This window comes from Athene noctua, chromosome 5 (assembly GCF_965140245.1).
Source record: "Athene noctua chromosome 5, bAthNoc1.hap1.1, whole genome shotgun sequence".
In the NCBI taxonomy this organism is placed as follows: Eukaryota; Metazoa; Chordata; class Aves; order Strigiformes; family Strigidae; genus Athene; species Athene noctua.
Window position 1 is genome coordinate 17,185,339 of NC_134041.1, and position 27,337 is coordinate 17,212,675.

Sequence of the window (27,337 nt, forward strand, 5' to 3'; positions counted from 1 at the left end):
ATTTTCTAATTGGTAGCCCATGTCAAAGATCCCTTCTTTTCTTCGTGAGCATTTGAAAATCATGATGTTAAAATAATGGAAATTATTGAAATTAGAGACTATTTTCTTCCTTTAACTTCCTTGATTGCTACCATTAATACCATACCCATGGTATTTCGGATACTGTTGCCTGTGTGATGTTTTGGTGCTACTTTATAGTTGCAACCAGGTATACACTTACCGAAACAAGCTCTTTTAATAAACTGCCTTTTTCGAAACGATTTCTTAAAAATTATTTTCCCAGCATTTTCACAGCCTATCTGAAAACTACTTTTCATGAAGACAACATCTGACTTACAAAATTCTGGCTTCAAGAAATGGGAGCGGGAAGGGAACTTGTCCTCTCAGAGCCGGGTCCAAGGCTGCCAGCCCCGGCGGGACAGGCCGGGCCGCACTTCCCCGGGGCTGCGGACAAACGCGCCCCGGGCGGGCCACCACCGCCCGCGCAAGAGGACTCTGCCCTTTCCCCTCGCCCTTTACGGGAAAGGCCGCGACCGGCGCCGGGGAGTCTCCCCTTCCCCCACGGCTGCGGGCGGGCTGAGGCTCCCTCCGCGCCCCGGTAACGGCCGGGGCTCCCTGAGGCGCGGGCACGTGCCGAGGCCGCGAGGGGCGGCCGCCTCCGGCGGCGGGACGCTCCGCCCCCTCACGGCGGCGCGGGCCGGGGCCGGGGCCGGGGCCGGGGCCGGGGCCGGGGCCGGGGCCGGGGCCGGGGCCGGGGCCGGGGCCGGGGCCGGGGCCGGGGCGGTGCAGCCGCCGCTCCACCGGCCGATCCGGGCTCTGCGGCTGACGCCTCGGCAGCGGCCAATCCGCTGCGGCGCCGCGCCGGGCCTGGCACCGCCCCCCGGCGGCTCCCCACAGGGACGGGCCGGAGCGGCCGCCGGCGCCGCCGCCCGGGCTGAGTCAGCGCCCCCTCCCCCGCCGAAGATGAACATCATGGACTTCAATGTGAAGAAGCTGGCGGCCGACGCGGGCACCTTCCTGAGCCGCGCCGTGCAGGTACGACCCGGTCGCCCGCCCGGCTCCTGCGGGGGCCTCGCCGGGACTGGGCTTCGCCGCCGCGGCCCTTGCCGGGGGAAGCGGGCGAGGCCGCGGGCTGGCTCCGCGGGGCCGCCGCTGGGCCCGTCGCGGGGCGTTGGCCGGGGAGCTCGGCTCCGCCCCGGGCAGGGGGAGCGGCGGCCGGGAGGGGCCGGGTTGGGCTGGCGGCTGGGCCCGCCGGGGGCTTCCAGCTCCGAGGGAGCGCCGGGCCGGGCGGTGCTGGCGAGGGGTGAGCCCGGATCTCTGGCCTGGCCGGGCTGGGGTGTGCTGCTGTGAGGCGCCTTCTTCGCAAGCCAGCTTCTTCCCCCCGAGTCCCCTGCGAGCCCTGGGCTTGGCAGGACCCGGGGGTTTCCTCCAGGCTGGTTGTTTTGCAACCTCCACCTCGGGGGGCTGGCGGGGGGAGGCTGAGGCAGCCCAAGGTCAGGACAGGCAGAGGGGAGAAGGCGCCTGGGCTGGGGGGGACGAGTTGAGCAGCCGTCAGCTGCGAGGAGATACAGTCGGAATTTATGTGTAAGGAGGACAAAGGTGTGTCTTCCCTGACATAAGCTTGTTTTTACTGGCTTCTAAAAATGTATCCCGCTGCCTGATCGGTAAAATACGAGCTCTGATGGCACACGTGAAAGTATCTGCCTGCTCAGGCTTTTTGGTTTTGTTTGATAGCCTATTGTTTCTGAATCGGTCTTCCCCTTTCTTCACGCTAAGGGCATTATAATTGGCTTTTGTTCCTTAGCTGTTGTCTTGAGCCGTAATCCCCTTTCTTTATATAATCAAACCTGAACGGATTTCCTGTCGGGAGGTGGACATCCAAGCAGTGCATCGTAATCCACTTCGGTTTCTCATGAGCTTTCGCTGGGTCGTAGTCAGGTTTGGAACGTGATTAAAGTTGTTATCTGGTCTGATCGGTCTGATGTATTGCCCTGAATCTCAATATTCAAGCAGAACCAATGATCAGCAGCACAGCGGAGCTCTGAAAATGCAAACTCGTCAGAAAACATTGTTTATCTGGTTTAAATGAATTTAAAGCAGTCGTGGTTTCTCTTTGAGGGAAGTCTTTCCATGCTTCGCCCCCCCCCGCCCTCCCCCGGCTTCTTCCAGGTCTACATGTTTCCTAGACCATCTCTTCCTTTCCAGCCTCCACCCCTTTCCCTTTTTTTTTTTCTGGACAAGGGAAAAAGGAGATGCAGTTCACCCTTCATTGTAAGATCCTGTGATGGTACCTTGTGATTTCATCTCTTTTATCTTGACTTTTTATATTTAAATCAGCTTATTGCATTAAATCTAATGTAGGTTTTTGCAGTCTGTCATGGTTTAAAGGTGGTGTGAACTGTGGTTTGATCCAGTATGCTCTATCTGCATTGTTGGTTTATGTCTGGATAGTTACATTAGTTATCTGCTTAATCTAAACTAAAATTCAGTGGAAATGAGAAACTAATAATTTTGCTCTACCAGCTGCCGCTTTCCCCTAAAATGAGCAGTTTAATGAAACCACTGAGGGTGAGGAGCAAATACCTAAAATGTTCTTATAATCCGAGTAATTAATGTTCTGTGTGCTACTGTTTCTTCTCCCGATTTGTTTTAGGTTTCTTTAAAATTACTGTGTAAGGCCTACAGATACTATTAAGGGGCAATAATTTTGTGGATTTGGTTTTTTTTAAATGTCATCTGGGTTTAGATTTTGTCCTCCAGTAAAAATTACAGTTCTGTGTATTGAGTTAAACTCTGATGTTCAAGCATCGCTGATGACGTGATATGACCTGACACTGGTTGTTTTGGGATACTGGAAACAAAAAAACCCCATCAAACCCTATGAAACAGTTCAGCAGCATGAAATGGTATATAGGAAAACTACTTAAAATTTCCATGTCAATTTATAAGATGGTGAACGTCTTGTTAGTGTTTCACAGGCTTCTCAGACTTTTCTGTTACAAGGGGATTGGGGCTGTTTTACCCACAACCATCTGATACCTGTGTTCCAGGAAACCTGTTCTTTCTGTGGATGAGATTATACTGTGTTCAGACTGCCGTATTCTAGTTTGTAATCTACAGAAAAATCAAGCCTACTGGCCATCTTCATCCAAAGCCTACAACTTCCTTCTGGCAGGCAGAAAATGCTTTGAAGGAGGGGTTTTCAGGCTGTCTTGCAGTAGTTGCAATTTGTGGGACAAAGTAGCAAATGGTTATAGTTAGTGGTATTTGAGGTGAAATAAATAATGTCATAGAGTGTAGGCATAGGAATGTGAATCCTTCCTCTTGCCAGGCTCTGTAATCGACAAGCTGCCTGTGAGCAGTTGGGAATAAGCTGGGCTTTTACTCTTTGGTAGCAGAAACACTTTTATTGTTTGTGGCTTCTACCTGAAATTAGAGATTTATCTTAATGTAATTTCTCCTTCTAGTAATTTTGCAGCATAGACATGAAATGTCAGTTGGGCTGTGATAACCCAGTTGTATACAAAACGCCACAATTTCCTTCTGTGTGAGCCGTCGCATTCAGGCAACTTATGTGTATATTTTGAATTTAATAAAGATAGATGGGTAGATTAGATGGCTTACTGATGTGATTTGTTCCTGCAAGTGCTTATGTTAAGTGTCTCTGTATGACATGTTTTAAGCTTTGATAAAAAGGAAAACAAAGTTTTCAGAGCTCTAATCAAGGTAGAAAATCATTAGTATCTGCCTATCTTGGAAGAGTTTTTCTAAGCAGAAGAAAAATTCTTGATTCATAGCACTGCCTTTATTATTTTTTTCTTTTCCTTAAGGGATGGAGTAATGCCTGAAAAAGGACATAAAACAGAAAGATGAGTTCAAATTTAGGTTTCTGGGTAACCGAGATGGAAAATCAGTTGTTACATTACACTGATGCTGGAAATGACACTTCTGTCAAACTGCTATTTACCATGCTGCTTGGTATTGCTAAAATATTTTTTCCTTTAAGTGTATATGTGAAATTTAACATTACAGTCTTCACACTGATGAGAAGATTTATTGAAATATTAATAGGAAAGCCTATTTTATATGCAAATACTTTTCTCTGTAATTAATATAAATAATACCAAAACTATTAATATTGTATTATGATGAATCTGTACAGTGTTTTTGAGAGCAGCTTATGGTAACTGACATCTCTTTAAACAACCTTTTAAACAGTAATACATCCATAAATAAATTCCATTCTTTCCTATACTAAAACTGAAATTTCTCACAAAGGCAGTTTGCTTTTATGTAGAACAGCAAATGCCACAACATTTATCCAGACTTTAGATGGATATGCTATCAAAGTTGGTTTTATTTTACATGTGATAGAAATGAAAACTAACATGGACAATGCAATTTACTTGTATTGTATTCTTGTTTCTTACTGCAAGTTAAATATCCCACCAATGAACTTGTTAAGAATGAAGTTTGACAGTCAAAAATGTTTCCAGTCCTGTTATGTTCTTAATTGATAAGCTTGTTAGGGATTTACTCATAAACCAGGTTTTTCTGAAAATGCCTGACTTTGAACAGGCTGTCAAGTGATGAGATCATCATCATCATGAGGAACTACTGTTCTGAAGAGAGGCAGGCAAAACCCTCAGTTCCGGTTTTGCTTGGTTCCCTGATGTGAAACGTGTGGCTTCCCTCTCTCCCACAGAACTGGGATTGAAGTACAAACTGCTTGTGGATTAATAAGAGTTGGCATGAATTTAATATCAAGTGAAATGAATTGTCTGCTGGATTTATTTAGCTAAATGGAGTGACATTGTATTTCATTGTCACTGAAAGCTTGGGAGAGGACAGCAGAGGTCATTTTACTGTTTCTGTAAGGCATAATAGGATCAGTCATATCTAAACAGTTCATTAAACATTGATTTGTCATATTCTAAAAAGCAAAACACACCCCACCCCCAAAGATAGATGTTCCACAGCTTCTCAGGGGAGTCTATTTTAGCTTTTAATCCCCGTCTTTAAAAGCTTTCTCTAATGTCTAATTCTAATTTAAGTCTTCATGCTGAAGTTTTAACTCACTGCTTTTTGTCCTGTTTGCTGTGGAGAGGACAACATTTTTTTTTTTAAAGGTAGCTGCAGTGAGAAGCTATTATGTCTTCAGGTTTTACTGTGGAAGAAGGGACAAACTTAATAACAATGTACAAGATTGAAGTAATCTTTTAATTGCCTTCATTACCTCTGGACTCTCTTTCCTTTTGACTCATGTTTCAACGAGCACTGTGCAAAATTGGACAAAATGCTTCAAGTGAGAACTCTCAGTACCAAGTAGAGCAGAGAATTTTTTTTTTTTTTATAATGTTATAAATTACCTTCCTCGTCTTGGTCTGATTAACATCCTCCTTCCTCTTTTTTTTTTTTTTCCTTTTCTTCCTGATAGTAAAGGTGTGTTGTTGAATTTAACAACTTTCAAATTTATCCTTCGATCTTTATTTACCCAGTGCTAATAGTTATATCTTTGAAAACATGATCTGCAACTAATATGAGTGGATAGTTGCTGCTTTAAACTTGTCCTGGGAAATTATTTCTGTGAACTGAGTATTTTCAACCTGTCTTAACTTGTAGTTCACAGAAGAAAAGCTTGGTCAAGCAGAGAAGACTGAACTGGATGCTCACTTGGAGAACCTTCTCAGCAAAGCAGAATGCACTAAATTGTGGACGGAAAAAATAATGAAACAAACAGAAGTATTATTGCAGCCAAATCCAAGTAAGGACCTGTCACATCCTTTGAATTTTTGTTTGCAACTTTCGAATTAATAGATTTGCCGGTGTAAATGTTTGCTGCAGTAGGTATTGCATAAATTATGACTAAATATTAACAGTTCTAAAAGTCGAAGGCTGGAGTTAGGGAAAGCGTATTTTGAAGAGCTACGCAGAATCAGAGACACTCTACCAATTGCTGGTATTTCTTTAACCCTTCAGATGGAGAAAGCTTTAGACAGCTCTTTAAACTATAGTATTGATTCTATACTCTGGTCAGTCTCATGTTGACTTGTTTTTGAGTTGTTTCCTATTTAATTCATTTTTCCACTCTAATTTCAGAAATCTTAGGTAGCTGTAAGAACTCTGAAGTTCTACGTGGAGTAGATGCAGTGGCTCCAGAAATTTCATTACTTTAACCTGTCTGCACAGTACAACTTGGTTTGAAGCAGGCAAGATGAACTGAAATGGCTGTCTAACAATTCTTTTACTAAATAATGATTTTCTCCAGATGCTGAGTCTTTATCATTTACTAGCATTTTATACACCATACTTAGGCAATACAATAAAGTTTCAAATATGCTTTCATCAATGGTGAATCTCTTTCTATAATAATAACAGAAGAAACAGGAGTAGAAGAAATGTAGTTTTCCAGTATGTTAATTTTGTTTCTGAAATTGCTGCCACAAGTATTAGTGTGGAGGATGTCAGTTTCAGACTCTCATCCTCCAGTTATCTGGGCCATTTGTGACAATTGTAAAAATTTTCTTAGTGTACAGATCTAGATTTCAAGTCAAGACCTGGTTGCTAGCCAGTGGGTGAACTACTATTACCAAAAAAAAAAAAAAATCTAAACCTCCTTTGGGTTTTCTCAAATGATAAAATTATAATACTGCTAATACCTCTGCACTGAAAACATAAATATGCTCCTTGTAACGATGTACTGAGTTAGGATTTATTAGTACAGGTAAATCATACACTGATAGCACTTCTCTTATAATGCTGATATTTGAAGTATTATTTTGGAAGCCTGTTGCGTCCTTTAGTTGCATAAAAGCAGTATTTTAAAGCCAAACATAAAAAACAAAACAAGTAATGATGTGGGAAAGATGCAGTAGAGTTTATGGAATATTCCAGCTCAGATTTCTACTTTTGTCTAGGCCAGAGGAAATAGTTGTCTTGATCATTTAATCCAGTATTTGCAATATGTATTTACTTTTTCAGAAACTTGTAATTGTAGAATGTTGAATCACTAACTCTAGGTAGAACTGTGTATGGTAGAATGGTGAGATTCAGTAGAAGCATAATATATGGTAGTATCTCAGTTATGCTGACTAGTCAATTTTCTGATGGCTAAAAATACTCAGTTAAGCAGTGGTCTTCGTCTGTGAATGTAACTTCCACTGTTTGGCAGCCTGCTTGGGAGGACTATCGCACACTGTAGAGGCTTCTTTTGGTTGTTAACGGAGCAACCCTGTCTGGGGAAGGAAAAATGGCTTTCAATCACATTTTTAATTGTACCTTTAGGTCAGACCCATGTAATAGTCCAATAATTTTAGATTACTTTTCAGTTCTTTTGTCACTTATTAAAAAAAAAATATTACAGGTAAAGAAAAACGATTAATTTGGATAATTTCTGGTTCACCCTTGGTTCCAAGGAATGCACTGGCATTCATATTTTTCTATGTCAGGTTAATTTTTGTGACCTTCGTGAGAGAGTAGTTATTTAATCCAGTGCTGATGAAAGTTGTCTAATTAACAGTATTGGTTTTGGTTGCATCAAAGTGGCAGGTTTGCTTATTGGAGAGCTGCTTTGTGGTTGTACTATCGCTGGCTGAAATTAGTTCATATTGACTGCATAAATAAATTGAGCTAGCTATGAAGCCAAAACAATTGGTCAGAGAAATTGTGTGTTGTATCTGAGGATTTTGCTATTCTAATTAACAGTGTTCCTGTTTGTGAGGCTTTTTCACCTGAGCAGCATACTGTTGCTTAATATTGTAATAGATGGATATTAACGATCATATAGTCATGAAAAGTTTTTTTCATCATTTTGTTGCTCAAACTAAGGAAAGATGAGAATATGAAATTTCTGATATCTTTAGTGGTTTGTTTCAGAGCATTTCAAGGAAGTGGGGAAAGTGGGAGAGAGAGGATATAATTTCTGGGTCTACCAAACTTTGAGAATATCTCCATTGGGAACCTACAGTAGTTGCTGAACTTGATTCCTGCACTGCTAATTCTAGTAAACAATTTTCATAATTTTTTCCTGGAGGGGGAAAAAAAGACTCTTTTTTGGGGGGAAAATAAATAGTCTGATAGGAGGGAGAAGGAAAGTATAATTTCTTGCTTTCACTAATGGCTCTAAGAAACACATGACAAACATGGAATACAGTCAGTTTCCAAGAACAGTATCTTCAACTTAACATTGTTCAACGTTTAATGTTTAGTTTAATGTCTAGATTTTGTAATTCTGTTTTATTTTTCCTTTTTTTGTTTCCATTTCAAACTTGTGTTTTGAATGACAGTAATTTTTTCAAATAAACTTTGTTTAGATGCCAGAATAGAGGAATTTGTCTATGAGAAGCTGGACCGCAAAGCACCAAGTCGCATGAATAATCCAGAGTTACTAGGCCAGTATATGATTGATGCTGGGAATGAATTTGGCCCAGGAACAGCCTATGGTAAGTAGAAGGAAAATGTATGTCTTTTGTTGCAGAAAAGAAGGGGGGGGGGAATGCACAGATCTAGTTTTTTCTTGACCATGTAAAATGATATTTGTCTTCTTCTAGATGAAACTGTTCAATGACTTTTGTATCAGTTTGAGATGACTTTTATAACTTTGAGCATTAGGAGATCAGTGATGAGGTTTCTGTCCAAATCTCTAGAAATAGAACCTGCTGTTACAATGATAACTGTCTTTGTGGATGGATAATTTTCTTACCAGAACAAATAATTCTGGAATTCAGTTTCCTCATTAAGGGAACACATTTGCACATCTGACAACATTTATGCATTTTATTTGTGGTGTAGAAGAAAACGTTACCTGAAATTATTTAGTAAGAAGCTTCTCTAACTTCACAGTATTCCTACTTTTTGTAATATATAGTATTTTGCTGAAGATGAGAATGTAGAAAGTAATCTAAATTTTCTTCCTTCTCCAGCAAATTTATGTACCTATGACAGGAGGGTTCGGGGTGTTATATCTAATGTTTTTACACTGCTGTTTATTATAAAGTATAATTCTGGTGTTCTCTACAGCTCATAAAGTTGCTAATACCAGATTTAGCTGTTAATTTACCTTAACCAACTGACATAGGTGTCTGTATATATAATACAGTCTGCAGTCAAAATCTGATATTTAGCTCTTATTAGTTGCTTTCTTCAAAATTGCAGTGGGAGGGAAAACTTCCGTGAAGAATGAGTTCTTTATATCTGGAAATAATGGTGTTCCTTTTAAAAAGGAGGAAAGTGCCCTTAAAAAAAAAAAAAAAAAAAAAAGTTTTATGGAAGACATGGATATGAAATTGATAGAGGCAGGCTTTGTTCCTTGTACTTCCACACGATTTTATGCTGTTATCTGTGGCCTCACTCTGATCATCAGCCTCGAGTCTTGCTTTTTGCCATCTAATAGTTGTACTTACAGGCAGACTGTCCCTTAACTTGCAGAATTTTTGAAATTCAGGCAAGTAACAAACTCTTGTCACAGATACACTGTTAGCTTTCATGTGATGTCACAAAATATTTTAGTTTTCTGAAAACTTAGTGTCTTTTATAACTCAGCAGTGTCAGCCTGTTGAAGCACAATAATAACTATTCTTGATACACTAATTTCAGTTTCAATACGTAATTTGCAACCAAATTTCAAAGTATTGTTCAGTTAATATACAAATGTGTATTTAGAAGTTGGAGTAGGTAAGAGTGGGGAAAAGCACATTATTTTCCAGTAGCAAAGCAAGTTTTTTTTCCTTGCTACCAACTACTCCTGACTTAAATGTGATATAAGGGGAGGAGGTTGTTGGATTAAAGTAAGTGGGTTTGTTATCCAGTTCTAAAATAGATGTTCACAGTGGAGTTGCTGTAGTTAGTACCACTTCTACTATGCTGTATCTGTTCTTGAAGTCTTGCCTTGACATGTGATTGTTACTAATAAAAATGGCTTGGTTTGGTGTGTGGGTTGGTTTGCTTTGGGTGGCTGTTTATTTTGGGGGTGTGTGTGTGGTTTTTTTGTTTGTGGGTGGGTTGTTTTTGTATTTTTTTTTTCTGATTCAGATTTCTTTTGAAAGCCCTTGTGATGGCATTGGATTATCTTTCAAATTGCTGGCCTAAACTTTCCTGTGCGTAGAAACCTGTTTTGTTAACCACCTGCCTGAATCACTGTGAAGCTAACTTTTTATTTTCTTTTCCTTTGCAGGAAATGCACTCATTAAATGTGGAGAAACACAAAAGCGAATTGGGACAGCAGACAGAGAACTAATTCAAACTTCTGCTATAAACTTTCTCACTCCCCTAAGAAACTTTATTGAAGGAGACTACAAAACTATTGCTGTAAGTTGAATTGTGCATTCTTCAGCATTTCATGACAATTGTAACTGTAAATCTTCACACTGAGGTAGTAGATAATTGTGCATTATTATTTTCCTTAGAGTAATGTAGAAAAACTCAGGTAGAATTTGTGGCTTTAGTGTTATATATTATATTACTTCCTTTTGACCAGGCAAAATCAAAATTATTCTGAAAACTTGCTTTTTGTAACTATTCTTCTATTAAAAGTATGTATCTTGACTGTAAAATGTGTGAGAATAATTAGGATCTAATTCTGCCTCTGTTCAACTGAAGAACCTTTTTGTATGTGATATTTCACTAAAAAATTTCCAAGTAGACAGGCTTTTACTTTTAAGTATGTATACGTGTTCTCATGAACTAACCTAACTTGCTTTCAGAAAGAACGTAAACTATTACAAAATAAAAGACTTGATTTGGATGCAGCAAAAACCAGATTGAAGAAAGCAAAAGTTGCAGAAGCTCGAGCTGCAGTAAGTAGAATTTTTTTTTTAATTTGCCCATAACTTTCAAACTTATCGATACTTATTTATAAACTTGATTACTTGGTTATGTTTCCAGTCCGAGTTCTTACCTTTACTGGTTTTCTAGATACTTTGTAAGAAATGCCTCAAAGGAACGCTGAAACAAAAGCGAATTTTTGATCAAGGTGTTAGTCTTCTATTTTTAGATATTCCATCAAGTTGAACTTACTTGACCCAAGTAAATATTCTCCCCTTCTTCTGTACTAAATGCACTTCCACTGCCAAAAGTGACTTGCTACAATCTGCCAAGATGGTTGTAAATACAAATCATTCAGATGTCAAGTTTTGGCATTTGATTTTGTGCAAGTGTTGGAGCATCTGTATTATTACTTCCAACTGATGAATCTATCTATACCTACCTTTTCTATATCAGAAATATTTGTAGTTTACTCTTTCTAAATGGTTTACTATTTCACACCGCCAAACAGGGCAAGACTCTTAAACTAACATCTCTTAACCATTCTTATTCTCTCAAGAAATGCATGTTCAAGAAATGAATTTAAAGTTACTATAGACTAAAAAGCTTTCGTTTTAAACTGTTAAAATCTTTCTAAGTGGAGGAATAAATAATTGAATGTATGCAATTTCAGCAGGGTCTGCTAATATTATTTTCATAGCTGTCTTTTGACTGCATTCCTAAAAGTGCAGCAGTTAATGATGGATAGTGATTTTTTTTTCCCATAAGGGTTAATGCAGTAGGGGCCATGCACACAAATGCTGAAGGAATATAGACAATTTAAATACACAGGGACAGTGTACATGATGAAGAGGCAGCGTGGGACTGTCAGGTCTTGCTGGCTTTTCCAAACGGAACACTGTCCTGAAAGATCTGAGAAGCGTCATCTCTGAGACTGAGCTTTACAGATGAAGCACCTCACATCTTTGGGATGGTGATCCTTCTAAAAAACCCATTATCTCTACCTGACAGTTCTGCTTTTTCAATCCTCCATGTCATGTATACTGTCCCTGTATATTTAAATTGTCTGTATTTTAAATCCATGCATGTATTTTCCCTTATGTTCATTTTATGCAAGAAAGTTATTTCTCTACTTGTCAAGCCTTCTTAATTTGTAAGACTAACAAGGGATAGCAGAGCAGGGTTTTGGTCAGCTAGGAGTGAAATTTGGAAGCAATAGATAGTAAACTATTTCTTTGCTTGGATTTGTTCAGAGTTAAGTTTCAAAAAAAAAAAAAAATTTTTTTTGTTATTAACTTCCTGTGTGGCATAGTAGTAGGTATATACCTTACTTTCTAAAGCAATAGAAAGACCATAAGGAAATTGTTCCCCTTGAGCTTATTATTAAAAGAAAGGCTCTACACTTGAGTTTTAGTTCCATCACTGGTATAATCACCCAGAGTTTGGTGCTTGCACAAAATTATTGCCAGTTGCTGCTGCTACTACTTGATCATTCTTAAATGTTCATATAGCACATAATTCAGTTTTATGCACAAATTTAGTGCTGTATACTTCAATTTTAATTACATTTTAGCAGCAGTGTACGTATTTAAGAAGTATTGGTTTGTAGAATTCCCAGAGAAGTGAAAAAATTGCATCTCTAATTTATGCTCTGCAATATAGAAGTGGGAGATAACCTGGATATAGGTGTGATTCACATGGTTCATCTTCTGCGGGATCATTTCTTTATAAAGGAAGATATCTGACAAACAGTTGTAAACAGATAAGTTGGCAAAGTGTATCGAGTTATGATGAAAACTTGTATGTTTTACTACTTTCTTTGACAGGATAAAGTGATAAATTGCATCTACATTTGATTTTCTTTTCTGTAAAAATACTTTTTCTATAAAAATATTTAACATTTGATGAAATTACATTTTCTATGCTTACTGTACAACTGAAGTAAATTAGATCAGTATTTAAAATAGAAATATAAACAGTTTTATATATATTCAGTTCAGTCTTGCGTAGCTTAAACTCACAGTGCTTTGTGCCAATAATCTGTTCACCTGCTATATTCAATGTTGTAACTTGCTTTTGTCTTTTATCTATGCACTTAAGCAACTAAATACCTCTCAGCCTGAAGAGAATAACATTATGGTAAATGTCTCTTACGTGCTCAACTTGCTGCATGTAAAATGGCTAAAGGTTTGTTGGCCTCCTGTGTTCATTCATTTTTCTGTCAAATGTTTTCTCTTGCTATCCAGCTCATTTTGGTCTTGTTTTAGATGTTTCCCATTCCAAACTGGATTGATACAGTGTACTAAGTACACATATGTCAGCACAGCATTAGATGCTGTTTTTATCAGAATATTTGTGATAATCTGAAGTATACAGTATTATATTAGAATTTCTATGAGTTTATGAATGTAACCTTAGGATGCAAAGGAGTTGATTTTTTTTTAATCACTTCTGAAATTAATTTTACTTGTTGGAGGGAAAGGAATTATTTAATTTTCCTTTTTTTTTTTAATATGAGTAGGAGTGAATTATGTGGAAAACAAAACAGGATTATGTAGAAATTATTCCCTTCAAGCAACATTTTACAAATAACTGAAACTGAATAATGTCACATAAATTAATGGCTTAACTTAGAGTACAGTATATCCTAAACTTCTTGCAAGGACTCATGAATGCAGCTGGTTTTAGCACCATAATTGTCAAAGTGCAGAAGGAAGGGGTTAATTACTTACGTACAACATGGACTGCATTGTTCAGCCTGTTCTGGTTTGGGTCTTGGATCTGCACAGAAGAGTGGGTCTCATCTTCATTAGTGTTCCACATTTCTCAGTTGTGATCAGATAAAAGAATGAATAAACTTGTTTGCTACAACTTGCTTCTGCAACATTTATACACATTTCTTCCTACCAAAGTCCCGATTGTGTCATCTTCTTACAACTTCAGAAAATGAAGGTTAAAGGAGAACTGCATTGCAAGAGGGAATTGGAACAGCAAGCTGAAGTAATTAACTTCTAGAGTAAATTCCTTCCAGTTCTATGATTTTGCTGTGCTATTTGCTACTATTTTATTACTCAGCTTGATACCTCAGTAGCATTTTAAATTTAATTTAAGTTTCAATAAAAATGCTTGTGAAATAGGAAACCAGTAATGAAATTAGCAAGAGAAATCATTCATCTGTTTCAGTCTTTACTTAACATGGTGTTAAAATGAGAATAGCTCTCCATAATTTTCCAATATTTTAACACATTAAGGTAACTTAAATTCCTCCATAAGGTAATTTAGTTTGTCTGAATCGTGTCATTTTTCTAAGTAGTTATGTCTTATGTTGTAATAGCTTGTTTTAAATAAATTCTTGTAACATCTAAATTCTACAAGTCATACGTTCTTCAGTATCTTAACTTGTTTCACAGACGTAGTGCTATCCATACTCATTGCAGCTTCATTGTATATGAAGGGCTTTGGGCAACTGACTTATAGCATTCCTCAAATCCCTGTGAAGTCCTGAGGACAGGAAAGCAGTTAAGCCAAAGTACAGTTGCATCCTCTATTAAAGTATGACCAATGTCTAAGTTTGTATGTCTTTATTTTTTTTTTTCTCCTCACTCAATGCTGGCTAGATATGGGCTGAGGAAGTGACAAAAGTAAGTAAACAATTTAGAAACTGCAGAATTCTGAAACCATAACTTGTGCTGGTCTAATGTAATAAAGGATATTGCATGTTGTCGATTTCAGTCTAATGCTGACAGCCTGGTGCATTATATCAGAATACACGGGTTCCCTCTAGGGCCTTTCAAAGTCCAGCAGTGAAACAATGCCTGAGGCTTGTTTTATACTAAACTATTTCTAGCTGACTGTCTCCTGTCACATGAGAATCATAAGATACAATAGGAAGAAAACACAGGACTTGTCTCTCAAAATTTACCAGTATGGCATACTGTTAAAAAGGACCTCTTGAGAATGAGCTTATTTGAAAATTTTCAGAAAGGTTGGGGTCTAGTCGTCTAAACTGTCTTGGAAAATACTGATCTTCAACTTTTACGCAGAGCATAGAACAGTAACTAAATGCTGGGGTACATGCAAGAAACTTCGGCAAAACTCTGTTTTGGAGGTTTGGGGTTTTTTTTTGTGTTTTTTTTTTTTTTTTGTTCCCTGCCTTTCTCCCCAGTGTTACTAGAGAATGCTGTGTTTATCTTAAGTGACTGAAGTTAGGAGGTAGGCACGTCTGAAAACTGCACCTGGTCTGAAGGCGGGTTCATAAATATAGCGTTAGCCTTAGGCTGGGGGCTGCAGCCTTCTCTTTTCACGCCATCCCTTGCACAGGGACAAACTCTGTGTTTGGAGGGTTAGGTGATAGCTGCTTTGGTGCCATGAGAAGAGCTGTTCTCAGGCTCACTGGCTCTGGCAAAGCAGTGTTGGGAACAGGCTCTGAGAAGCTGTGCTAACAGTTAAGAAGTGTCATAGTGGATTTCTGTAGAGGAGGGGAAATAAAAACTAAGGGTAGGAAGAGAAGGTGAGGGTAGCTGGATTGCAGAGACTTTGGAGTATGGTTTTTAAAGGGGGACCAGATAGGCAGCTGTGGGACGTGTAAGGAGTTGCTATTAGAAGCTGGGCTGTGGAGCTTTGGGTAAAATCTTGCAGTTGTGAGAGAAAATAAAGCCTTTTTCTATTCTAACATTCTGTGAGTTAGGGCGCAAACAGGAGTGTATGTGTAGAGTGTGAGAGATTAGGGGGAAGGATGAATTTAGAATTCTAAAACAAGGGTTAGGTCAACTGATCCGAAAGTTTGAGAATTATTTTACTATTTAAGTAAAGTAACAGTTTGGAAGCAGCAGACCTGTTTGCTGGGCTGCTTGGTACTATTTTGGGAAAAAGATGGTAGGAGGGCAGTACTGCTGTAACAAAAACTAATCCTGAAGCTGTAAGACAATAAGAAATAGAACTATTTGCTTTTCAGAAATGACGACGAGCAACTTTGAGGATAGTAAAATCCAACAGATGTGTCTTGGAGAGAAAAAGAAATAATACAAAGTGCTTAACAATAGCATAAAGAAGACTAAAAGCTTTAAATCTTGTAATAAAGTATATAATTCAAGGTTTCCTTTTTTTTTTTTTTAATTAGGCATATAAAAAGCAGACACTGTTGAGAAGGAACAACAACACACATGTTCTGCCAAAAGAACAGTAATCCATCCAGGTTTCTAAAAGCAATCTGTCCCTTTGTGTCTGAAAGTGGGAGGAAGAGATACATAGATGTTGGGGAGCTTCTTAGATTTAAACTGAAAACAAGGATTTCAGACTGTCCAGTAATCTCTAGGTCAGTTACAGGCTTTTTTTTGTTACAACAAAAGATCTGCATGGTATCAATGACAAACTTTCTTCAGTTTAACTTCCCCACTGAAATATGGAATTAGAGGATACTAAATACTATAAAACACGTGGGGTAGGTATCAATGTTACACACATGGATTTTGTTAGGAGTCTTCTGAGGTGTCTGATGTAGTGAATGGAAAGAGCAGAGGCTTTTAGTTTGTGCTCAGCACGTTGAGGTTTTGAGCATCACAAGGTGCTCCTGTTTGTCTTTTGACTACAAAGGAGACAGGGAGGCCCAACTATATTAGGTAGTATGAATATAATCCATTATCACTGTTTTACTAATAGCGTGTCTCATAAAACAACATTAGGAAGGCGATTTTTATTTCCTATGCCCTTATGTCTGTGTGTTATCCCTTATCTACAGGATTGCACAGTATTTGAGAGGTCACATATGCTTATGTGAGGAGAGATGATGGGAAGATGATGAATTTCTGAATATTCATATTCAGAAACAGAGTTCGTGTTCTGAACTAGGAGAGCAAGTACCATTTTGAGGGATCCTCATGGGAGATACCCAGTTAGGCCTTCTAATTGTCCCAAAGACAAAATGTGCCTGCAGCTGTGGATCACTGGAAAGTTTAGGCTTGAATTTTGAGCTCTTTGTTCTGATCAGAAACAGCAGCAATCAGGCCATAAACTTCCCTAATTGGAAGTCAACAGTTTTTCACCTTTATCACAAGGTATAGAATAGATATGCTGTCCTGCTACTGTTCAGCCAGCAGTACTGAAAACAGGGATGGGCAAAACAGATTGAACACATCATCACAATATTAATTTTATGTAAATCTCTACAAAACTAGTGTATCGGGCTTTTGTAAAGCAATGTAATTAAAGTCGATCCGTACTGGCTAAGTTAATACATGTTACCACATTACTTGCTTTGTCTTTTCTTATAGACAGTAGTTGATTTGCTAAAATATTGTTGAAACACATAGGATTATTCTGATGGATGTTTCCCCTTTTTATTAGTTCCTGTTCTCATGTATTTACTTACCTGGCAGGAAGACCAGAGCACATTAGCAACTGCTGACTTCAGAGAAGCAAGAGACTAGACTATTTATCTCCAGATAAATGGTTTACCTATGATTTAGCACCTTTTTTTTTTTTTTTTTTAAAAAAAAAGGAACTGAAGATGTTGCTAATAAAGGAGGGAATGCTTTTCTTTCCCTCTTGGCTATCAGATTTGCTTTTTCCCTCTATTTGTTCTTACATGTCTCTCAGGGATTGGCAGATAGATTTCGCTGGTATTAATACTGATTTAATAAGAAAATTCCAAGCAAAGATTCTTGCCTCAATGAAGTTTGAAAACCTAATTAGTTTGTAACTTGATACATACACTGCTATCTCAGTTTTAAGTAAGAACGCAGTAATCTGTAGCTGCTTCCTCAGTGTTTATTAACGTGTAAGCCTTCCCAGCTGCAGTGAGTTCAGATGAAAAACATTGCTTGTGTAACTGCATCATTCTTCTGTGTTTATTTCTGAGATTAAGATCCTTCCATATGACTTTTCATATTGATTAAAATTAGTAGAATGCAAGAGCAGAATGGTTGCAAACTCATCCTTTTGAAACCAATGTTTTATCAGTATCACCTCATAAAGTTTCCTGAAAATATATTTCCTTACTGCATTTTGTTTAGAAGTGTAGCTGCTGCATCTTGGACTTAATGCAGATTTTTGCCTTTGGGTTTGATTTTAGAAATGAGGTACTAAATGCACATAAGCACTGAGGCAAGGTAATCTAGATTCCAGGCTGAGAACATTCTGTCTTGGAACAGAAACTCTTACATATTTCAACACATGTTTTTATGTTGTATTTGTGTGTTTTGAGTAGCGTCCTTTTTTCCCCCCCTCCCCAAAAATACTCTAATTTTGGCTTGTGCTAGATAGAAGTCCTTTAAAACTGCTATAACATTGTTAACTTATTTTGAACTTGCTGCTAACAAAATGTAACAAGAAATAAATTTGAATTACTTAAATTCAATAATTTTAATAGAAATTTTACTCTAATTGAAGTTAAAACATATGCTATAGTTCAGTTTTACTTATTTTTAAAGATGCCTCAATTACAAGCTCCAGAAATAGTTGTAGCAGCTTGGTGGCCAGTATGAGACATTAATTTGTGAAATATCCTGTTAAAACTTAGTGTCAAAGATTTATGTACAGCTGATTGCCATGAAATTACCTGACAAAAATAATTAGAGGTTTACCCTAAATTATTTGGTCAGAACTCTGTTAACTTGGAAGTATGGAAAAAAATTACATTGTCCTTGGCTGCCACCGCTATGCTGGCAGAAGCCTTGGTGCAACACTTAAACTAGTGGATGCGTGGTTTGTTATTGGGAGAGGTGGGGTACTACTGCTGCCAGAAAAATACCTTCCTTTTGCATACATTGACTGGTAGGTGTCTGATGATAAAGCTGTTTGTTGTGTATACAGGGCTTCAGCATTTCTGAACCCCAAATACAGTTACTCTTTTTGTCTAGTAAAGATCTGCAAAGAAAAAGCGCGTTTAAAATACCTACCCTTGTGATTAATACGTTTGTATGAGTAGCTCTGAATAAGATGGAACTGCTGCAGTTGGAAGGTGTAACAGAGTGCATTGTACAAATACCTAATGTGCATCTTTACTTTTAGTCTGAACAGGAAGTACGGATTACTCAGAGTGAATTTGACCGTCAAGCAGAGATTACCAGACTTCTGCTGGAAGGAATCAGCAGCACACATGTGAGTACCCAAATGAAGCAGAGGGGGGAAAATCAAAATCAGAGCACTTAGTAAAAATAACTACAGTCAGCTACTTGGGAACTTTAAGCTACAAGTTTTCACTTTAATGCCTTAAAGCATCAAACAACTCTGGCTTTTTATTTTTTTAATTCTAGTTTAGTATTCACTGAATTTAACATTAGTTTCTCATTAACCTTGAGAATGCAGGAGCTTTCATTTTTATCCTTTCAATGCAACTTCCCATTCATCAGATGAGCTGAATGTTGAAACCACAAAAACATGTTAAAATACTTATTCTGTTATGAAAATAATATAGATAAATGGCATGATGCTTGTACAACACCAATTTTTTGTGCTCAGATGTGTTAAGTTTTGTGACACTTTATCCCAGTTACCTGGTAAATCCAGGCAGTATGCCTATGTAGCATAAATCCCTACATGCCATAAATCCCTATTTGTGTCAGCACCTGATTAGGAGACCAGTCTTTCTAATGCATCATAGTACTTTTACAGACTAAAAACTTGAATTCTTTGCTGTGTTATAGGCACATCATCTTCGCTGTTTGAATGATTTTGTTGAAGCTCAGATGACCTATTATGCACAATGTTACCAGTATATGTTGGATCTCCAGAAACAACTTGGAAGGTAGTAACACTGTAAAAACTTCAGAAAAAACAGTTTTTTCTAAGTGCTTATGAGTACTAAGAAAACTTACACTGATATAACAGTGGTGAACACACAGGCATGCTAGACTGAAAGGAACTATATCTATTTTCAGGTAATTACCTCAGTGCAACTACTTCCCTAATGCCTTTTGAGGGTTGATTGAGATTTTGTGTATTTTCTAATTGAAGAAGGTGAGCCCATGGTAACCTCATTCAATGGCACAAAAAATAGACTGTCCAGGGCTTTACTTGCAATCATTCGGTTGTCTTATGCTTCATACCACAAAACGGCTATGCAATCTGTGACAAGTTTTTGTACTGCCTGTAAATTCCTGTTACCTCTGCATTTGCTACAGGACACTACCTAATTTTCAATGAAACTTCAGTCTACACTGTTAATTGAGTTGCCAGCATAGATATTGTATCTAGGGAGGAATGTACTTTGTAATATCTATAATCTGGAATCCAAAGCACTTGCAGTGGAATGAGCAAGTTTGTCTAGTTTTACTGGTCTGTGAGTTTAGCATTTTTAAAGTCAGAGAAGAAACTGTCTGACATCAGTTTGTGCTTATAATCCTTTCTTTTTTTGATTGGTGGTGATGTAACGACATCTACATGCTTACTTTTCATAAAGTTTCCCTGTTATTGTTCACAAAGAAGGTTATGCCAGACTATATTATATAGGTGAGCATATGCATTGAAGGATTATCTGTGTTTAGAAATTTACTATAGTATCTATTCTAAATACCTGTTTCTATAAAGTATCTCTGTTTCTATAAAGTATCTCAGTTTTTCACAATGAGGAAGTAAAAACAAAAGTGTTCTTGAATCTTGTCCTTTTCCTGACTTGCAACTTCCTGTGGTGTTTTATTTCTTTTCCTCAGATTGTTTGAATAGATATTTTGAAGACATTTAGAAAAAAGTCTTTAAAACTGTAATTTTGTTAAAAAGCTACATCTTTAACGTTACATTCCATTAAAAGATGTATTCAGCTATAAAATTTGGTAGTGCATAAATGCAAGTTGTAGAACTGAAAGCTTGAAAATAAACATTTACTGGATTAAGGACAGGTGCCTCAAATTAGAAATCGAGTGAAGTATATTTATACAGCTATTTTGAGAGGACTTTTTTAAAATCTGTACTCTTATTCTAGTATATTTGCCAAACAGAAAACTTTAAGCATAATAGCCTTAACCTAGGGAAGAACATATGCCTCTCAAATTTTTTGCTTTAGGATGTATATATAGCATGTGCAGAACAGCTGTCTTTGTTTAAAATTTATGTGAACTACCAGATACAAAAAAGTCTATTTGAAGAAAATACTCTCTTTATGTGGCTATGATCTGGTTAGTATTTTTGATAAAATTACTATGACTGCTAGAAGACCAAAAGAATGCAAACTTTGCAAAATCCTAAATGCCTCAAACAGCCAAATGAAGTTTCTCTACCCATGTGGATGAAAACAGTAATGATATTAAATATTGGGCATGTCTGTCTTTCCTTATACAAGGAAGTCTCACTGAACTATAATGTAGAACACTAGGACAGGGTCTCGAGTTGTGCTAATTCTTTTGGAAGAGTTCCTCAGTTTATAGGCATATGGTGCATAGCACTTGCATTAAATAAACAGATGAGCAGGATATGTGTAGTGGTCTTCCAGTGTAGGCAGATACAGTACCAAATAAATAGCTTAGGCAGCTCAGCTGGAGTTTGGTTGTATTTGACAGTTCTTCGTTGGTTAACAAGGGATACACAGTGCTGGGTTATACATACTTTTTTTCACACATTTAAGAATGGCACTGTGCCATATGCTCATATAAAAGCCAAGAGATGTGAGGGACTTATTTTGAGATCACTGGTGAACTAAAGGTGTTCAACCTCTAAGCAGGATACTTTGTTGGTTGAAACAGAAACCTGGTTCTTGGAGTAGATGCATATTGTATGTTTTACTTGGGTCAGAATCCAGGGCATAAACCCTAAGCTGGTTCCAGAGCTGAGCACTGATTTTCCCCATGTACTCTGCAGAGTCAGCTGTAGGGAAGTTGGGGGCAAAACTCGTGCTCAGTTCTCTTTATATAAACACATGGCTTTGTGGATGTTTCTTTTCCAGGCAGCATCAGCTGCTTATCCCTTTACTGCCTACCTGTCCTGTGAGGCTGCTTAAAGAATCAAATATCAAATCTCTCAGCTTAAAAGCAATCTTTTTTTTTTTTTTTTTTTTTTCTTTTTTCCATTCCCAAGAATGAACTAAATAAATCTATTTCAAATATCCTGGTACTCTGGCTGCTTTTTTTTTCTTGCTGATAACTGCTTATGCTTTGAATTTTCTCAGCTTCCCTGGCAGCCAAGCCTAAGCTTTGGCATCATTATTTTTTCAAATTACCCATTACTAGTCCCCTACTCTACAAGCTGTGAAACTCCTGCTACTCAAGTGTTCAAAAAAATCCCAGACAACCTCTGTATAGCTGAAACTTTCCAGTAACACGCCTACATATGGCTTTGCAAAAAGAGCAAGACTTAATGCTTTTACTGATTGACAGAGTGGTTGTAAAACTTTGGTTTTCCACAGGCTGTACAAACTAGTGACTGAACTGAGCAGAATGATTTACAAGTAATTACTGTGCCGAGAATAAGTTTAGCAGTATACTCAACAGTAATTTAGCAATATTGAGAAACAACTGATTGTCGTTTAAAATTAAATCCCTCGGAATGCTAACTAATCAAGTAATAAACACATCATGAGGCACAGCTGAAAAATGTGGGGTCTAGCTTTTCCTCCCTTTGTTCTGCTCATTTGATCTGCTTTGGGAACGTGGTGAACTGGTTTGAAAAAACTGGTCTGACAAATGAAAAAAAAACCCAACAGCACTTTTTTGGTGGAGTTACAGTCTCTAGTTGGTGAGTTGAACTAGCTCTTTATGATCAAATGACGTCAAGATAAGTCAGAGCGGGAAGTGGGACTTCCTCCCTGTTATGGTGGTAAGCCGCTATCTAAACTCACAACGGTCTCCTGAAAGTCTACCCAATGTTTCGTTATGCAATTCCGTCTAACCATAAAGGGGCTAGTTCTGTCCTTGACAATACACTCCTGCTGTTTGCCTTCAGTCAGATAAAACAGATACAACTCTAAGGTGAGCATGTTTAACAAGCTGTTCTGATTGAAAGTTAGCAATCTTCTTGATTTTTATTAGATTAGATTGTTGAATCAGCTCTGTTGATTCAGCAACAGATTGCTAGATCTGACTCAAGTGACAGAGAAAGAACACTTGTGCAATAAAGGGATAGAGGAGTGGGGCCACCCTGTTTGGTGGCAGTGTAAATTTACCAGATTAAGTATAGTGTGAAGCTGTAAAGTTGTGTGCAGTACTGCTGCAGCTGATACAGATTTAAGACGCCTTAATTCCAGCTGTGTTCATGGCCATACAATCCAAAAGTTAGTCATTATACTGATTCAGTTTTTACCTGCATCAGCTCCCTAAACTAGCTCCTCTTATGATTATATGAGGATCAGTAATGCTGCAGACATGGGTGTGGGAATACAGTGATGTTGATGTATATGGTTAAAGTAGTCACTGAACTGCATCTTCATTACTTAACTGGGGAGCATAGGTGGGAAGGGATGAGATGAGATTGTATTTTCTGACAGGTGGGGAAAAAAAAAAGGCAGGGGGTGGCATGTAGTATGTCCACATCCTGGATGTTAGTGAAAAAGCGTTTGTGTAGAAGGACTGATGAGGAGAGTTATGTGTGGGAATTGACTGACTTGTTCATGTGTAGACTTGTCAAAAGAATGGAAGGAAATGCAGCCACAGTTCCACATCATCCTGACTCAGTCTAACTCCTACTTGCTGACCCTTTTTCACTGCATCAGCTCTGCCACTTTTCAAAATCTTCACTGACCTGCTTTTAAGGTAGAATCAGATGAGTGTTGAAGCAAAGGAAGGCAGCAAAGATGACAATGAATAACTACATCAACTGCTAAATAAATGAGTTTAGTCTGCCATGGAGCTGCATCCCAGCAGGTCAGAGTGACATGAGACAGTGACCCGATCCCACAGCTCCTCATGCTTCACTTGCTGCTTTACTCTCCTCCCCGCTCCTTCCACTTTTCAGCCGTGTTATTCTGTCCTCTCCCTTGTATCTGCTCTAGCTCTCATCACAGTTTTTTGTGATTCAGCTCATTAACTTGGTAGATGATTATACACTTTTTTCTACTCTCCCCCCTTTTTTTCAGGCAGGTTGATGAGTTGAATTGACTTAATGGAAGGGTCTAGCAAGCACTGCTGCTGGCCTGACCTCGAAAGGCGGGGCTTAAGTTTATAGAAGTTCATCTTTAGTATAACAGATATTTTTGTTTTACAGCATGCAGCTAGCTGTATCAACAAGCTGATTTAGATTACAAAAATAGTTGTGAGGATTTTTTTCTTCTGTCAGAGGGAGGCTGTCTTTTTAACCTGCATTATATTTTCCTGATCTGGTTCACCAGCACAATCTTTTGTGCAGCCACATAGGTGAGGAATGAGCAGGAGGAGGTGGAAACTACTTTTACTGGCAGAGCTATCAAAAGAAATGTTTATTACAATACAGTCTGAACCAAGTCTGACCAACAGTGCTTTCCTGGTTTTGCCTCTTTTATTTTTTTTGAGGCTATTATCAAGGTTTTTTTTAAGGTGGCAGTGTTTCTTTTTAAAGTCTGTTGGTTTGATTTATACTACAGGTCAGGAACAAATCTTTATTTAAGTTTATACAAATATCAGTGCTGTTCTATTACTGCTGTATGCTAGTGTTTATTCTGTAGTTGATGAAAGCAAGAATGCTAATTTGGGCACGGAGACATGTGTATCTCCCCAGGTAGTACTGATTCACTCAAAAGTCTTTTCGTTTTGTCTTCTCCCACAGCTTTCCATCTACTTTCCTCTCTAACAATAATCAGTCTTCCTCAACTCCTGTGCAGAGTGTTTCTACTCCCTCAGTCTTGGCCTCAGCCTCTGCTTCGTTGCCTTCAGTAAGCAATTCAATTGTTACTTCAGGCATCAGTGAACTGAGGTCATCAAGTGGCAGCAGGAAAGCTAGAGTTCTCTATGATTATGATGCTGCAAACAGCAGTGAATTATCACTACTTGCAGATGAGGTAAGAGTTTTCTATGTGACTTGATCATTTAAAAGTAAAGTCAGAATGCTTGTGACTAGCTAGTTAAGATGTGCTATATCAAGAAATCTGTGTAGTTGATTTTTTAATTAAACTTCAGTTGTACTCTTAGAGTGTTGTCCTGTACCTATATACCCTAATACTCTATAGTGAGAGTTAACATTTGTTAAACCAGTTTAGCTTGCAAGAACATTTGCTAGGCAATCAAGATGCAATTCTGCTGTATATTTTTTACCACGCCTTTAGCACTGTTATCAATTCAATTAGTCTTTCAAACAAGAAGAGAAGGGAAGAATATGAAAATACAACCACTTCTTGTTTTGATGGTGGTGGTTGTGCTCTGTTTATTTCTATTCCAGTTCAATTGTGCTCTTAAGTCGGAGAACCTCTGCAAAGCAGGCAGAGCCATACAATGAAGCAGGGTGCTGGAATAGAGTTCCACCTAGTAATGTCACTGTAGCTTAACCCTGAAGAAGATTATCCACAAAAAAAGTTCTCAAATTTTGTTTTTTTAGAAGCTGTGGCCTAAGGTTCTCTCTTAAGCTGTAGCTCATCAACACCATCTATCTTTCAATCATGCACTTGAAGATCCAATGAACTTCATTCTAGATTTCCTGTTAAAGTTTATATATAGATAAAAAATAATAGAAAAAAACCCAGTAATGAATAGAATAGCATCAGAAAAAAAGGGACTTTAAAATATGCTACTATATCTACTTTTCTATGGACCAGTTAATAATTTTAATGAGCACTGGATTATGTTCCATGGATGCTTATATTAAATGCTCTATTTAACGATTGCTCTATTTAGTATCGATTTTGAGACCTTGGAAATCACATGAAGGTAGACTCTAGTTTTCTTCCAGGCAAGGTTATAATAATGTGTTTCTGTTTTTTAGGTGATAACAGTGTACAGTATCCCTGGCATGGATTCAGACTGGCTGATGGGTGAAAGGGGAAATCAGAAAGGCAAAGTGCCTATTACTTATTTAGAACTGCTAAACTAGATGGTTGGCCTCAATACAGACTGTCAATTATGGCGACACCATATTTATATACAATTAATGTTATGTAAGCAGGTTTTAAGTGTCTTCCATGTTATTGTCTTGAGGGACAAATACCAGCCATTACAGACTGGCTTTTCTGCCAGCATGGTTGCATGGTAAATACTCTATTCAAACTTAATGTGTTTAAAGCTTTTACTTCCTGTGCCAAGAACATGTTTCCTACAGATTTGTTTCTACTGAAGATTTCACTAATACAAGCTTCTACTTTTGAGTAATCTAGATTGAAAGCAGGAGGTACTGTTTTCTACTGAAATTTTTCATTAATGGCAAAGCTTTTCTTCTCATAAAATAAACTTATTGTGAACTGATGCAGGTGTAATGCACGTTATTTGAATAACCAAAACCAAATGTGAAACATAAACCTTAAAGAAGGTCACATGGTTCTGTTCCCTCCCACTTGTGGAGCTCAAATGTGCTGAGGCATATATGGCTGTTTACTGAGTAACTTGTGCATTTAATCACCTTTGAAAAATGTAAGCGGTTGTTATCTCTCTGCTGAAAATTTAAGGCAAATTGCTAGTATGTTGAGATTTTAAACTGCACCTAGGTAGATTGACACAAGCTAGTGACTTATGTTCTGACTTGTTTTTAGTATTGCCTTGTATTTTTTCCCCTTTAATTGCTTTCCAGAAAAGAGGCTAATTCAGTTTGGTTAGTAATTATTAAGATTCTTTCAACTGCAAGTCAGCCTTTATCTTAAATTAAGCACTGCATTTTGCTAACAAACTGTCTCTTTACATTTAAGTAGTTCTATAGATGAGCATACATTTGTTCATATTATAGGTTTTAATGAAAATCTGCATTCACAGTTCTTATGCAACAGTTTATTGTTATGTTCTAATTGGATTTAATTAGAGTTACATTTTTTTGTTTTGTAAGAGGGCCTCCTTTAAATATGTGGGAAGGAAAAAAAATGTTTTGAACCTAAAAATGGCGTTAACAAAGGTAGTAGTATCTGCAAATAACCTTTCCTAAACCTTGCATCCTTTAATGTTTCATAAAGAGCAGATTTTTAATGCAGTAAAAAGGTTGAAAGGATAGGTTGAGGGGATTTTTTTTTCTTTTAAAGTTCCACTATATTTTATTAACTGTGTTGGACTGTTTGAAGGAAATTCCTTCCATTGAGAAGGAAATGTTTCTCCTTGCAGAAGATTCAACATTTACAGAAGTCTAGTTTAGTTCTCAGGGAACACTGGTACCAGGTGCTTAGCTAACTCCTTCTGATTAGCAACTTTGCAGTGAAAATTCTTTAAAGAATTTTTAATATTGTCCTTGCAAACACATAGTGTTGAAACTTTCAATGATGCACATTACTTCAGTGGGATGGATAAAATTGTATTCCTTTAGGTGATGTGGTTCTTTAAAAAGTGATGATTTTTATTTTGAATTGCACTTCCAGATACAGTCTCTTTCATTTTTAGAGCGCAGAGGTTACATTAAAACAAATACATTGAGTTGTCATAAAATGGAACCTTCTTGGGGTAGCTACCAAGAAAATCCTAGATTGGATCGGTCTGTTAAATGTAAAAATTAGAGGAAACAATAGTAATAATTACTGATTATTTAGAAATAACCATGAATAATTCATGATGCATTA

The 27,337-nt window shown here is 37.9% G+C and overlaps 1 protein-coding gene across 6 annotated transcripts; it reads left to right on the forward strand.

The window, feature by feature from the left end:
- The first annotated feature begins 861 nt into the window (after positions 1-861).
- On the forward strand, positions 862-26,048 carry SH3GLB1 (SH3 domain containing GRB2 like, endophilin B1). 6 transcript variants are annotated; one of them, XM_074906516.1, is made up of 11 exons: positions 862-1,035; positions 5,623-5,764; positions 8,313-8,441; positions 10,172-10,305; positions 10,701-10,793; positions 12,862-12,948; positions 14,379-14,402; positions 18,769-18,858; positions 19,404-19,504; positions 24,424-24,655; positions 25,573-26,048. In XM_074906516.1, the coding sequence occupies exons 1-11, from the start codon at positions 964-966 to the stop codon at positions 25,678-25,680; spliced, it is 1,212 nt and encodes a 403-aa protein (XP_074762617.1). In that variant the 5' UTR covers positions 862-963; the 3' UTR covers positions 25,681-26,048. The 6 variants fall into 6 exon arrangements, with proteins under 6 accessions (XP_074762617.1, XP_074762618.1, XP_074762619.1 ...); XM_074906518.1 differs by having other exon boundaries at positions 863-1,035; positions 12,862-12,900; XM_074906517.1 differs by lacking the exon at positions 14,379-14,402.
- The last annotated feature ends 1,289 nt before the right edge of the window (positions 26,049-27,337 follow it).

What these genes read in the sequence shown, in the direction of transcription:
- SH3GLB1 (XM_074906516.1), top strand. Translation starts at nt 964, where the DNA reads ATGAACATCATGGACTTCAATGTGAAGAAGCTGGCGGCCGACGCGGGC. An exon ending in ATTATTGCAGCCAAATCCAA is followed by an intron (nt 5,765 to 8,312) that starts GTAAGGACCTGT and finishes AACTTTGTTTAG; the next exon opens with ATGCCAGAATAGAGGAATTT. An exon ending in TTGCAGAAGCTCGAGCTGCA is followed by an intron (nt 10,794 to 12,861) that starts GTAAGTAGAATT and finishes TATGCACTTAAG; the next exon opens with CAACTAAATACCTCTCAGCC.